This window comes from Brachycentrus maculatus, unplaced genomic scaffold (genome assembly GCF_059751285.1).
Source record: "Brachycentrus maculatus isolate JH-2025_06_01 unplaced genomic scaffold, ASM5975128v1 h1tg000035l, whole genome shotgun sequence".
NCBI lineage: Eukaryota > Metazoa > Arthropoda > Insecta > Trichoptera > Brachycentridae > Brachycentrus > Brachycentrus maculatus.
In genome coordinates, this window is record NW_028280789.1 from 39230 (window position 1) to 55078 (window position 15849).

Below are 15849 nucleotides of genomic sequence, written 5' to 3' on the forward strand. Positions count from 1 at the left end.
AACCATCTCAACACATCTTTCATAATTTCATCAATCCAGAGATCAAAAAAATTCATGGATGCAATATGAAATATGATATGATTCGAAGACATGACCTAGGAGACGTTATATATGAAGGAAGGAGCTACAACCTGAGGACGAGGAGAACTGACCCTAACAGTCAATTTGACAGATCAGATTGACAAATCTTTGAAACATAAATGTTACTCGGAGAATTTTGCATTTTTTGGAAAATCGACTTACATGGATCTGGCGGATTTTGAAAGTAGGCGACACATATCGACTATTCCAAATATTTAACATTAAAAAAGTTACTTACAGTTTTATCAGCGTAGATGGTAGACTTGATGGAACTTCCACAAAACCAGCCGCCTTGCACGTCAGTTCCTTTCCATCAGCACTGCACCTGCACTTGGACTCGAACGCCGAGCAATACGTTTTAACTTCACCATTTTTATCCACCTCATCATTCTTCTCCACTCTAACCTTCTCCTTTTCACTTATAGCCACTTTTTCCTCGTCTAAATATTCCTCGTGAATGGACGCAGTCAACTTGATAGTTTGCACTTTGACTGGTATGATTCTTTCTTTAATTTCACCATCAGCCGGCAAAGCTTCCGAGTATAATTTGGCGTCTAAATTATTGACGATAGCGTTTTCGTAATAATCGCTATCGTAAACAGGGGTCGTTTTGATTACGTTTTCGATCACTTCGCTCGGGAACGCTTCTGCTGGAAGAACTAGCACCAAAATCGAACAAAACGTGATTTGCGACAGCACCTTTTTGACGAACGTCGATCGGTGTTTCCTGTTCGCTGTTCGAACCGTCGAAGCGAGCTTTAAACGCCCGGCTGGGCTCATGCTGTATTTTGTACGACAATTATCCTAGACTAGTTGTTACATCTCAATATTTCCAAGGGTTGTGAAAATAATAGGCCCATTATCCAAATATCCTTAGGGGTTTGTTTGATCAGGTGGCGCACTCTATCGGGCGAGTGGGGAAGCTGAATTCAAATCTGAAAATGGAACTGCTGTTCTGTGTCATTATACAATCTGTCACTTCATTGGATGGGTCCCGATTAGTCGATTACCAGCGCTGGGCGGTGGAGGACGCTTCATTGGTCGTAAACCCTGGAACAATAAACTTAATTAAAATTTTATTCAAAGTTCGTTGGGTGTGTAATATAAACTGATGGCTCACACGATTTCAGTGGACAAAGAGATAAATTACTTAATATTAAAATATTAATTAAAGGGTTTACTGAAATTATACTGAGGGTCCAATTTCTTATTACTACATATAAATGAAAACCTGTCAATAATAGGTTGCTATTAATAATAGCTTTTATAAAGCTTCATTTGTATAAAACATTTTCTCAATGTGGCTGTCGAGACTTAAAACACAGTAAGGGACATTTTTTTGAAAGACGTTTTTTGCATTTTTCTACTTACACCAAAAATGCAAAAAAACGTCTTTCAAAAAATGTCCCTTACTGTGTTTTAAGTTTGGGCAGCCGAATGGCACATTACATTTTTATTTGCCTTATCTTACCCCCAAATCTTAACACACACCTTTCTTAATTGTATCGATAATGGCTATCTCAAGCTTGCATTCTTTCCTTACATCACCATTCGCACATCTATCATACATTGTTTCGCCATACATTCGTCTGAGGGATCGCATTTCGAAAGCATTCAGTCTGCTTTCATCCTTCTTTTCCTAACACCTCCTTTCCTCCTCGGAAACAGCTCCTACCCACTCTTAAGCCTTCAACGTCACAAGGACCCAACTCTTAAATTTAGAATTGGCTTCACATATCGCTCACTCCTTTCAATAACGTCATAAATCAAAAAACTTGATTTTTCAGGAGATCGTTTTTAATGTTTAAAAATATAATACAATGTATTAAAAATAAATATCAAGCCATTTTTTTAACTTTTTACTGTGCAACAAATCTTTTTAGGTAAAACCTGAATGTTTTTTCTCCTTTTGAAAAATATTTAGTATATTAAAAAAAAATGATTAAACAATACATTTTCTTCAAAATGCAAAAACAACACTTTCTGCCCTGTAGCGGGTAAATATTAAGTTAAAAATATGCCGCTTTTGCTGGGATATAGTACATTTTCTGGGCATTCCGAAAACATGCTCAATTGAAAATTGACGTTTTTTGATTTATGACGTTCATGAAAGGAGTGAGCGATATGGTGTTTGAAAATGATACGGAATGCACCGGAACACGTGTCACAATAGATTTTAAGAAATAATTGCATTTACTAAGTAAAACTTAAATTTAAAATGAAATATAACTTTTTGACATCTCATCAAAGATGAAGAAGAATATGGAAGTCTGGGCATTTACGGGGCTGACGACCGTCATAGGCTGGTTTAAGTGATCACTTCACACACGTGTAACATTCACCAATTCTACCCATTATTGACAACCACACTACTCAAATTCTTGGAAGTTCTACATATATATATGAACCAATTTAGGAAAAATTAGGAAAAAGGAAAACTTTAGGAAAAAACAAATACAAAAAACGAAAAAACAACTACGAAAAAACAAAAATACAATTTAGGAAAAAAAAAATATATGAAAATAACTCCTGTAATTGGAGATAATCCAGATTTGTGAACAAGTATTTGGACACACTCAAAATGTTGTAAAATGAAATAACTTAGTAAGTGGTATTTTGAAAGTGTTTAATTTTTAATATAATGTACGTTTTAATTGATATAATCATTTTATGTAGTACGAAATGTAATTAGCCTACATATCTTGCGATTTGTCGATTTGCCAAAAGTCCACGATGGTTTCGAAGATAACGAACTTCAGAAATTATTATAGTCTAGGTCTAATTGGGGTTAAATGAATGAAAGTACTCTTTATTAATTCAATGTATGTTATCCCTGAACTATTATTTTAAATTTTCAGGAATATAAATATGAAACTCCATGTTTTTTCAGTTGTTAATTAAATAACTACCTATTAATATTACCAATGTCCGCCTCCGTAGTGCAATGTCAGCATGCTCGGTTACCGTTCTGGAGGTCCCGGGTTCGATCCCCAGGGGAGGGATCAAATAAATATTAGTTTTTTTTTCACTATAATATTCATTCAATATTACCTTGGACTGGTTGGTACTTGAAGCGGAGGGCTGATCACCTATCTTTCATATATTAACGATCAAGATAACACTGCGTTTATATGATGCAGTGCCCTATGCACCATTGGGGTGCGGATAATGGTTTGAAGAAGAAGAATATTACCAATATGCCATCTTCTGACGGGTTTATAAGGGTAAATATTTTTTAAGGGTTTAGAATCCTAAAATTCAACAAAAAATATGTAATTTTTTAACATCTCATCAAAGATGAAGAAGAATATGGAAGTCTGGGCATTTACGGGGTTGACGACCGTCACAGTCTGGTTTAAGTGATCACTTTACACACGTGTAACATTCACCAATTCTACTCATTATTGACAACCACACTACTCAAATTCTTGGAAGTTCTATAAACCAGCCTATGACGGTCGTTAGCCTCGTAAATGCCGACATTTCCATATTCTTCTTCATCTTTGATGAGATGTTAATAAAAATAACATGGTTATATTCAGCAAACAAAAACAAAAAATATTATATATTTACATTCAATATAGTGAGAGCTGCTGAGCTCTTGTCTGCCTCCGCAGTGTAATGGTCAGCACGCTCGGCTACCGTTCCGGAGGTCCCGGGTTCGATTCCCAGGGGGGCCAAATAAATACAAGTGATTTTTTCACTGTAATATTTATTCAATATTACCCTGGACTGGTACCTGAAGCGGAGGGCTGATCACCTTTCCTTCATGTATAAACGATCAAGATAACACTGCGTTTATATGAAGCAGTGCCCTATGCACCATTGGGGTGCGGATAAGGGTTTAATAGTGAGAGCTTCGTGTAAGATTACAATAAATTATTACTGTAATACAAATTATCCTGAAGGTTCATTGACGACTGAGACGTTTCAAAACACCGTAAGTGACTCTCCTACGACAAAAACAACATATTGAAATGTACGCAACATCAAATTGCGATTACTCACAATAATAGTTCGTGACTTGTCAGTAGCACTGATTCATAACACCTCGCGCGGCACTTTGTAAAAAACCCAAATCTTTCTGCATGGCTAAATAATACCACCAACCGATTAGTTCGTTCTTTTTTACTACATTTCCGAGGGGAATTATTCCTTTTATAGGCTCTTCAAGGCAGAGCCAAATGGCTTTTACGTTCTTAGAGGAAACGTAGCAAAAGGTCGAACCATTTAATGCGTTTTCTTACGATAATATATGGATTTTTTATTACGTGGTACGAAATCGGTTTCTGGAAAGGAGTTATATCATTTTACAACATCGCTCATAGAAAGTAAAGCGTTTATTTGACATTCCACACTGAATGTGATATTCGGCACGTAATGTATATTTAATTGCAGATTTACATTTTGACATGTCAAGGATGGTGAACGTGGCACGTGATCACTTAACCGGCCTATGAGAAGTCATTCATATTCTTCTTCATCTACATGCGTGTTGAGATGTCAAAAATAAAAATAACTCATATTTAAAGCAAATCTAATTTAGTTTTACACTCAAAATGTTATTTGAAATTTTGTTAATTTTCATTCATTTCGATAAGGGCTTACCTATTCAATTAAAACTAGTCCAAAAATTCACTTTTTACCAATGTACTCGTATGTGTATACATGTATATTGTATATATATGTACATATAAATATATATATATTTATATATATATATATATATATATATATATATATATATATATATATATATATATATATATATATATATATATATATATATATATATATATATATATATATGTATCTATATATATATATATATATATATATATATATATATATATATATATATATATATATATATATATATATATATATATATATATATATATATATATATATATATATATATATATATATATATATTATATATATATATATATATATATTATATATATATATATATATATATATATATATATATATATATATATATATATATATATATATATATATATATATATATATATATATATATATATAAATATGTATATACATATATATATATATATATATATATATATATATATATATATATATATATATATATATATATAATATATATATATATATATATATAATATATATATATATATATATATATATATATATATATATATATATATATATATATATATATATATATATATAGATATATATATATAGATATATATATATATATATATATATATATATATATATATATATATATATAACTAACCATCACACCGCTTTGCCGCAGGGGTAAGCATAAAGAATAGAAAGCCACAGCAATCTGTATTTTCAAACAATTCGCCTCTTCCACATTCATGCATCTCCTCTTACATACCCGCCGATTATTCTCCTTGATAAATAATTTCATGAAATATTTAAAAAGAAGATGTAAATAAACATCTTTTTACTGGTTCTGCTTGGTGAGGCATTCATCAAAAAATATAATGATGGATTGTAAAAGGTAATAGATTAAAATAAAATAAAAATTCCGACTTCTGACTTGACCGCTTTCAAGTATTTGAAATACTTGATCATGCCAAGTTTTGCTTGAGCTTTTTATGCTTTTATTGCCAACCACATTCGCATCGTAAATTTATTTTACTGTTTTTCTTCACCCATTTGATTCACTTGTCCAAACCATCACAACACATCTTTCTTAATTTTTACGATAATGCTAACCTCAGGCTTGCATTTTTTTCTTATATCACCATTCGAACATCTATCATACATCGCTTTGCCGCTCGTTCATCTTTGATAACGTATTTCGTCTGCATTCAGTCTACTTTCATCTTTCTTTTACTAACTTCATGCTTCGCTTCCATACATAAATGTTAGAACCAGGACTCAATTCTGTACTGCCAGTATACCTTTCTGATAGGAATTCATTTGCAATAACTGAATTCACTCTGTTTCCATCATTCGCCATCCTTTTTTATATCTTTATCAATCTTCCCATCCCAAGAAACCATATAATTATATTTTATTTTATTTATTAAGAAATTTAACAGAACATTTACATAAAAACATTTAAAATAATCATTAGCAAATAAAACAAGTAATTGTAACATTCCTATCACAAATTTTCAAGTTAAATGAGTTAAAAGTAAAAAGCATGAATAAAATAAAGCAAAACTTAAGAAAATAAATTGGCAGACTTAATTAAGAGCTAAAGTTAAAATAATAATAAAATTTAAAAAAAACATACAGTTATAAGATGTACAAGTTGAGAAGAGTAATAAAGTAAAAATAATATCCGAAATCATCTACCTGTTCCAGAATTTCCCCATTTACTCTTATTTTACATCCGGATCTACATTCATCTCTTTCAAAAACCGTGAACTTGGATTTGCCAACATTCATTACCAAATTACATTCCTTGCACACATCATAAACTTTTGTCACCAACGCCTGCAGGTCTTCTCTGCTATCGGCAAGTAGAACGGCATCTACATCAATCTCTTTCAAAAACCATGAATTTGGATTTGCCAACATTCATCAGCAAATTACATTCCTTGCACACATCATACACTTTTGTAACCAACGCTAGCAGGTCTTCTCTGTTATCGGCAAGAAGAACGGCATCTACATCAATCTCTTTCAAAAACCATGAATTTGGATTTGCCAACATTCATCAGCAAATCACTTTCCTTGCACACACTATACACCTTTGTCACCAACGCCTGCAGGTCTTATCTACTATCGGCAAGAAACACAACATTGTCACATATATAAATGAATATAATAAAAAGTAATACATTATCAACCAGATGGATACATCTCATCATTTCAATGACCTTACCATTAATAACAGGTTACTGAGCAAGTTTAAGTATTTTTTTACATAATTTTTTACTCGTTTTACGGAAAAACTCTTTATTTGGCGATGTTCAATGTTCAACCGGAAATGAAGATGAGCAGAATTTGGCATTGAGGTTATTCCTCTACACTTCATTAATGTTAAAAGCTACATAAATAATGACTTTTATAGAAACAACTTTTTGCGAAAAAAATCCTTACATATGCATTTAAGAAATATTCTCACACAATACAAAAAGACACCTCGCAGCAAAGCACACAAATCACAATCAAAACACTTTATGGTAACGTTTGTAAAACTACAGATTTCAAAACACAGAAACATCTATCTAACACTATCTAACATATCGTTTACTCCTTTCAACAACATCAAATATCAAAAATCGTAAATTTTCAGTTATGCAGTGTCTAACACATATCGCTCACTCCTTTCAAGATCGTCATAAATCAAAAAGGTGAACGTTTTTAAAGTTTAAAAATATAATACAATGTATTAAAAATAAATATCAAGCCACTTTTTGAACTTTTTACTGTGCAACAGATCTTTTTAAGTAAAACGGAAAGGTTTTTTCTCCATTTGAAAAATATTGAGTATATTTAAAAAAATAATTAAACAATACCTTTCCATCAAAATGCAAAACAACACTTTCTGCCCTGTAGCGGGAAAATATTAGGTTAAAAATTTGCCACTTTTGCTGGCATATAAAATATTTTTTGGGCATTCCGAAAACATGCACAACTGAAAAGATTTTGATTTATGACGTTGTTGAAAGGAGTAAGTGAAATGTCATAATAGATTTCAAGAATTTTTACCAAGTTAAATTTAAATTGAAAATGAACATTTCTGCTTATAAAATATATTTTACTACAAAAATGTCTGTAGTTTGTACTACTGTACTTTGTACAACTAGAAATTGTGGGTTTTTGATTTATGACGTTCTTGAAAGGAGTGAGCGATATGAAATAAGCACATTACCGTTCTACTGTCAACCCTAGCACATATTACCGTGGTCATTATTGACCCAAGTACCAAGTATTAAGTATCAAGTAGAGGATTCATCAAATCGCCGGGCAGAGTTTTGCCATCTTTAGTCACAGGGTCGACTTGACCCTGACCTCCTTCGGCCCATAGCGCCCTGATGGTGACACGGCTCACATAATAACTGGCCAGTCTGCTGACCAACGCAAGCACAAGTCTACCAATACCGCCCGAGGTGGCCAATATTTATACCGATAATTTTTTCCAATTAATCGGTTTTCCCGCGCACAAAGCCTCGTCGATAAATAACGGTAATCTGAATAATTATTATAAACGTCTTATGCAACTCGTAAATAAGAAATATTTATTGTAACTATATATATGTACATAAAATTGTCTTTTATAATATTTATAAAATAAATTCTTGTAGATACATAATTGTTAGGAAAGTCATATTAATTTTAAAGTCATACAAATTGTATTCATATATATTATTTCGAGAAATAAAAATACTTTGTGTTCTGATCCACTCACATTTTTATTTGACCAACTAGTTTCGGCAACAACCTGTTGCCCTCTTCAGGGTTACATTCCTAAATATATATATAAAAATAAACAGTGTACAAGTTGTTGGGTTTCAAAAGGGTAGGGGTGGGGTTAATGGTGTTTTAAGGAGGGGTAAGAGCAAGGAAACACAACAACTTGTACACTGTTTATTTATATATATATATATATATATATATATATATATATATATATATATATATATATATATATATATATATATATATATATATATATATATATATATATATATATATATATATATATATATATATATATATATATATATATAGTAATAAATGTAACCCTGAAGAGGGCAACAGGTTGTTGCCGAAACTAGTTGGTTAAATAAAAATGTGAGTGGATCAGAACACAAAGTATTTTTATTTCTCGAAATAATATATCAAGATGATCCACAAAGTTAATGCTTTCAATATTCAAAACATGTATTCATATACCCTAATTGGCATTTAACTACATTGCTTATCTTAACATTCATAGAAATCCACATTACCCACAGAAATACCCACCATTGTATGTACTCCTAGACCTAATAATACCAATTATTGTTAGTATTTAAGGACATATTGAAAATATTTTTAGTCAGTGCTTAGTAATGTCTTAATAAGACGAAACGCGTCACGTATTAACATATGCATAAATAAATGTAGAATTCAATCCAATAAACCTTTTTTTAATTTTTGATATATTACCCAACAATTCAATAAGGATTATAACGTTTTTAACTGAAACGTGTGTTGAATAATCATTTATTTACAACATTTTTGGTGTGCCCAAATCCTTATTTACGATTCTGGGTTTATCCATGAATTATAAATTTTAACAACCAAGGATACAGGCGCAAAACTCACACATGAAACGACGCGTCGCATTCATACATCGCGACGTATGCATCATATCATATATATTTAAAAAATACTTTTTTACATCTCAGCATAGTTAAGAAGAATAAAGAATTCTCTGTACTTACAGGCCTTAAGACCTATCGTAGGCTGCTTTAAAGTGATCACTTTATACACATATAAAACTCACCTCTGTACCTACATATTTTTGTAAGTTAAATTGTTACTTCAATTGTATGTGTGTAAGATTCTTCTAGGGAAACGCCTGAAAACATTATTTTAAGTTTTCACTAAACTTTTTTTTTTGACTAGTTTTCCTTTTTTCCAATATTTTCGACAAGTCCGATTTTTTTTAAGGTGATATTAATTTTTATAAAGAATTTTTCATCTTTGTTAAGATGTCCTTACAAAATATCTTAATGATATAAATAACTCATTAATAACCTTAGTGGAGGAAATCCACATTTCGTGAATAAAACTTTAGACACACATTATTATAGAAAATATTGTAAAATATTTATTTTATTGGTGTCTAAATTGAAACAAAGTATCCATCATTTTTTTTTAAAAGATGGAAGTCTGAGTGACCCAGGGCCTACGACCTGGCATTTAACTTCCTCAAGTGATTATATTTTAATTTGCGTAAAGTTTACTATTCTGCCCATTACTGTACCATATGGCATTCGTTTCCGAAAGATAATGCACTATCGTCAGATTCCTTTCGTATGTTAGTTGTTATATTGATAGATGTTGAATTTTAGCAGACGGTGCTGCGTCGAAAAATTCTCAACTGATAAGCCCAAAATTAGTGAAATATGTAGTTTTCTCCAATTATAGAAACAATAGATGAATTATTGAATGATAATACACTATTTTTGGATTCTTTTAATTTGTAAGTTGTTATAATGACACATGTGAAATTTGGCTGGTTGACAAATCGATGAGATAAGAATTTTTCAAATATGTAGCTTTTATTGTGCAACAGATCTTTTTAGGTAAAATCTGAAGGTTTTTTCTCCATTTGAAAAATATTAAGTATATTCAAAGAAATAATTAAACAATACCCTTTCTTCAGAATGCAAAAATAATACTTTCTGCCCTGTAGCGGGTAAATATTTAGTTAAAAATATGCCGCTTTTGCTGGGATTTTCTGGGCATTTAGAAAACATGCAGAACTGAAAATTGACGATTTTTGAAATATGACGTTAATGAAAGAAGTGAGCGATATGTGTTAGATATCTTTTGGTCAAAAAAAAAGACTATTATGTTTTTTATGAAAATTCAAATAATTTTAAATAGAAGGTTTGTTTTTCCCCTTATTTGCTAAAAAATGATACGAGAGAAATAAAAATACACACATTTTTTTTTTTTTTTTTTGATATGAATTGTATTTGTTATTTATTTGCAAGGTCTAAAATTTATTTTTAAATTCAAGTTAACGTTAAGTCAACGCTATCGTTGGATTCCTTTAATTTGTTAGTTGTTATAATGATACATGTGAAATTTGGCTGGTTGACAAATTGATGAGTTGAGAATTTTTCAAATTTGTAGCTTTTCCCAATTATAAAAACGATAAATGCTTTGTTTCAGTTATAGAAAGATAAAGAATAATATAAATATAGAAAATTCATAATTCCACGTGTTTATTTTTCTTCAAAATGATCACATCTTAACTTTTTTACAATAAATAGAGTGTGGTTCGTTGTGGTCCCGTGGCTAGTGTCGCAGGCTCTTGAGTCAGAGTTTCTCGATTCAAACCCACTCTACAACAACTTGATACCTATTTCTAATAATGAGCCGCTTAGGCTCACAGAAATAGTATTATATTGAAGTATTTTAGTAAATAATAGTAACATAAGTGTTTCTCTTTAATTGAAAAATAATAAATAAAAAACTGTATTATTCAATTTGAAAATAAAACTGTGAAATGAAAAGAGACTCTATTCAATTTAGAAAAAAACAACAACAAAAAAGCTTAAGAACTCGACATTTACCGAGTTTTATTAATATAAACTGGTCCGGTTTTGGAGCGTAGAATATAACGTTTTCATATTTACTTAATTTTTCAGTAATATTTTCACTAGCGAATGAAAATGAAACACGTTTTCATATTCAAATTATTATTAAAAACGGTAGAAATAACGATTCAATTGCTGAGAAATTATCATTTATGAAAGGAAATTGCGTCATCATCCACAATGCTGAAGTTCGCATTTAGAAAACAAATTTTCATTAAAATCTAATTTCAAATGTCTTATTTTAAAAATACTTAAGTCTCAATATGGGTGGTATTCAAATCATCTACTTAGTGGGCGTTGTATGGGAATAGAGCTTTTTTATTAAAAATTTTCTTTAAATCTATTCATACACGTGTTTCGATGTATTTTGCATCATTATCAAATACCAGATGTGAAGCTTAGTCTAAATTTGAGAGTTGTGTCCTTGGGACGTAAAAGATGAAGAGGGGGTAGAAGGTATTTATTTTTTTTATCAGTGGGTTTTAGTCATTATTATATTGTTAATTATGGATTTATTATTATTGATATTTCAATAATTTTCAATGTTCGAAAAAATCTTGTAAGCTCTCTCCTGTAAAATAACAGATTTGCAGATAGAGTACTTTACGTAGAGGCCGTCGAAATATAATTATATTATGGTAAATATGTACCTCTGAAATTTCTGAATTTAGTAAGCGTAACTTGAATTTTGTCCGCCTCCGTAGTGTAATGGTCAGCACTCTCGGCTACCGTTCTGGAGGTCCTGGGTTCAATTCCCAGGGGGGGTCAAATAAATATTTATTAAGTGATTTTTTCACTGTAATATTTATTCAATATTACCCTGGACTGGTACCTGAAGCGGAGGGCTGATCACCTTTCCTTCATCTGTAAACGATCAAGATAACACTGCATTTATACGAAGCAGTGCCCTATGCACTATTGGGTGCGGATAAGGGTTTCTTTATTAACTTGAATAGAAAAAACTGCGGAACACTGATCTAGACCCTATGATGCCGTTAACGACAAAATCTGGTCACAGGTCAAACAAAACGAAAGTGTAAAAAACTGTTTTATTATATAATCATAACACATGTATTCTGACTCAGCATTGTGCCGGAAAAATTCGTCCTTGATCACTGGAACGAAAATACACGCAGATACCGCCAGTATTTAAATATTTTATTAAGTACACTTTCCAACATGTGTGTATAAATCATATCCAGATATAAACCTGCGATCCGCGCTATGATTTATCGATACTTAACCCCTGGACGCCTGATACGAATATAGAGTCGAGCGTGGAGAACGCCACGGCACTAAACGTTCTCAGCCCATAATGTGCTTTTTATGTAAACTTAATGGCTTCGACATCGCTTTTTTGCATCTTTATGCAATTTCGAGTCGTTTTGTGCATAATTGCGGCGGTGATGAGTGGAAATACGAGACTTTTTACTGCTCGCGGTTCGATGGGCGTGCGAGGGCGTTGCCGATAAGCGTTTTTGAGTCTTTAGTTCACATTCAGTTTTAACATACTCTCAATCATACGTTGATATTGTAAAACCTAGATAAGGTTATTATTCATTAACAAAATGCATTTTTAATGTAAAATTAATGTCTTGAACATCGTTCTTAGCATCTTTATGCAATTTTGAGTTGTTTTGTGTATAATTGTGGTGATAATACAATAAAAAGAAATATGAGACCTATTTTTGCTCGTGGTTTGATGGGCGTATGAGTGCAGTTTTTTTAAAGATAGAAGTGGCATTCATTATTTTCCTGCTAATTATGTACAAGGTTAATGGATCATTAAGTGCATTTTTGTTTCTTCAAGCTAAGATACAAAGTTTTACTTAAATCTGTGTTGGGTACATGAGGGATAATCTAGTGTGGGCCAATCAAAAAGAAATCATTTGTTCATTTGCGTGTGAGGGCGTTGCCGATAGCACGTTTGTGCGTACTTAGTTCTCATACGGTTTTGAATCGATCATGTGATGCTATGGTCAAAGTTAAATTGAGTTATTTCATGAAAAACGGAGCAATGATACATTTGATATTAACTAATATAATATAGAGTCGAGCGTGGATAACGCCACGGCACTAAACGTTCTCAATCTATAATATGCTTTTTATGTAAACTTAATGGTTTCAACATCGCTTTTATGCATCTTTATGCAATTTCGAGTCGTTTTGTGCATAATTGGAGTGGTAATGAGTGGAAATACTAGACTTTTTATTGCTCGCTGTTTGACGGGCGCTGCCGATAACGCGTTTGTGAGTTTTTAGTTTTCATACGGTTTTAACACACTGTCAATCATATAGCTCACTCTTTTCAAGAACGTCATAAATCAAAAAAGTTGATTTTTCAGGAGAATGTTTTAAAGTTTAAAAATATAAAACAATGTATTAAAAATAAATATCAAGTCACTTTTTACTGTGCAACAGATCTTTTTAGGTAAAACCTGAAGATTTTTTCTCCATTTGAAAAATATTAAGTAAATTTAAAAAAATAATTAAACAATACCTTTGCTTCAAAATGCAAAAAACACACTTTTTGCCCTGTAGCGGATAAATACTAAGTTAAAAATATGCCTCTTTTGCTGGGATGTAGTACATTTTCTGGGCATTCCGAAAACATGCACAACTGAAAATTGACGATTTTTGATTTATGACGTTCTTGAAAGGAGTGAGCGATATGTTTGTATCGTCGAACCTAGAAAACGTTATTTTGTGAAAAACGGAGCAATGACACATCTGATTTAAACTAAGTAACTAATTAACTTACAACTACACAAATATTGATCACGTGCGTTATTCATCGACTTAAGGATCGACATGCACTTTAGACTACGGCTTTAGTGCATGTTATTCTGCAACCCTTAGTGCATGTTGGTCCTCGGGTCGACCAAGAACACATGTGATCAATATGTTGTGTAGTTGTAAGTATAGCCACCTCGTACGTGTGTTATAACGGAGGTCACCAATTTGGAAACCCGGTGTGTGTTTTTGTGCGGGATGCCAGAGTAGGATATTTAAAAGAAATGCGTACTTACTTACAGTTTTTTTATTGATATAAATTCTTACACGATTTGATAACGATTTGATATTAACTTATTATAATTTATCTAATTGATTATTGAACTTTGAATTAAATATGAAGCTAAAATATACGTCCTTTGACCACCAAGCGATAGCAGGCGATTCTCGCCGGCGCGCTCCGGTTGGCCGCTTTTGTTGAATCCGCTTAGTGTTGTCAACCTAATAATTCAGTGTTGTCAACCTGACAACACCAAATGGCGTGGCCAGACGGCTACATAAGTATGTGAATAGTGCTATGGTAGTGACGTGTAGTATTGTTTGATGCTGGTGAATTGATTGTCCTGATGAAGAGACAGGTACGTCTAGAAATCGGTAGACTAAAATCTCAGTGAGTGGTTTTATACTAACATTACTGGCATTTTAATAAAAAAATAAAAAAGAAACCTGAATATTAAAAATATATATATATTAAGGCGGCATAGTCAATATCTCGCTTCACTTTACTTTATTTTCTATAAACCCAGGTCACATTTTACGTAATAATTTTTTTTGCTCTAAACACTGTTTTTGTATTCAAATTAAAGAAGTTTTTCTTCGAAATAAGTATATGATTTTGAAAAAAAAAAGTTAATGAAATTTAAATAAATTTCCAATAAATATTATTTCGCCTCATAAATTTGTTTTACCGTTCTTTCCTCACTCATTCGTTCTACATGTCCAAACCATCTCAACACACCTTTCTTAATTTTATCGATAATGCTTATCTCAGCTTTGCATTCCTTCCTTATTTCACTATTCGTACATCTATCATACATCGTTTTGTCGCACATTGTTAGCGGGAAGAGAAGCAGAGGAAGACCGAGAAAAACATGGCACGATCAGGTATGCCAAATACTTGAAAGTGGTCAGGTTAGGAGTCGTAACAATCGGCGGGTATGTATGAGGAGATGCATGAACGTGGAAGAGGCGAAGAATGTTTGCAAGGACAGAGTGGTGTGGCGCTCTATTCTCTCTGCCTACCCCTGCGGGGAAGCGGCGTGATGGTTAGTTAGTTTTTTAGTTTTTTAAATATTATTTTAAAACCATCTCAAGACAACACGTCTGGCTTCTCAGCTGGTCGCGTTCTGAATTTGTACGTTTGAGATCTCAACCTTAATACATCATTATTAGTTATGTTTAAAATTTGGGGGGCCCAAATTGGGCGCCAGATGAATACCGCCATCCCTCACACGTTGAGTGATTGCACAAACAGCGTTATTTATCGCAAGGGCCGACCCTCGCGCCTGGGCGCGACTGGGATTAATACCACAGTCTGATTTATCGACTCCGGGCCGCGGAGGAAGAATTACAATGATGTATAGTCTATTTTGACTGATGGGGGATTCTATCGCCGACCGCTTATATTGGGCACCAACAATTATCTAAGTACAACATTTTGAGTGTGTCCAAA

At 32.2% G+C, this 15849-nt stretch overlaps 1 protein-coding gene across 1 annotated transcript in view; it reads right to left on the reverse strand.

Annotated features, from left to right (window-relative positions):
• Positions 1-315: 315 nt before the first annotated feature.
• The window catches only part of LOC148312698 (uncharacterized), a 30719-nt gene continuing 15185 nt past the window's right edge, over positions 316-15849 (reverse strand). Inside the window, exon 2 of the mRNA XM_088274864.1 lies at positions 316-1131. Coding sequence (XP_088130990.1) covers positions 316-861 — 546 coding nt within the window. The 5' untranslated portion in view covers positions 862-1131. The remainder of the gene's footprint in view (positions 1132-15849) is intronic.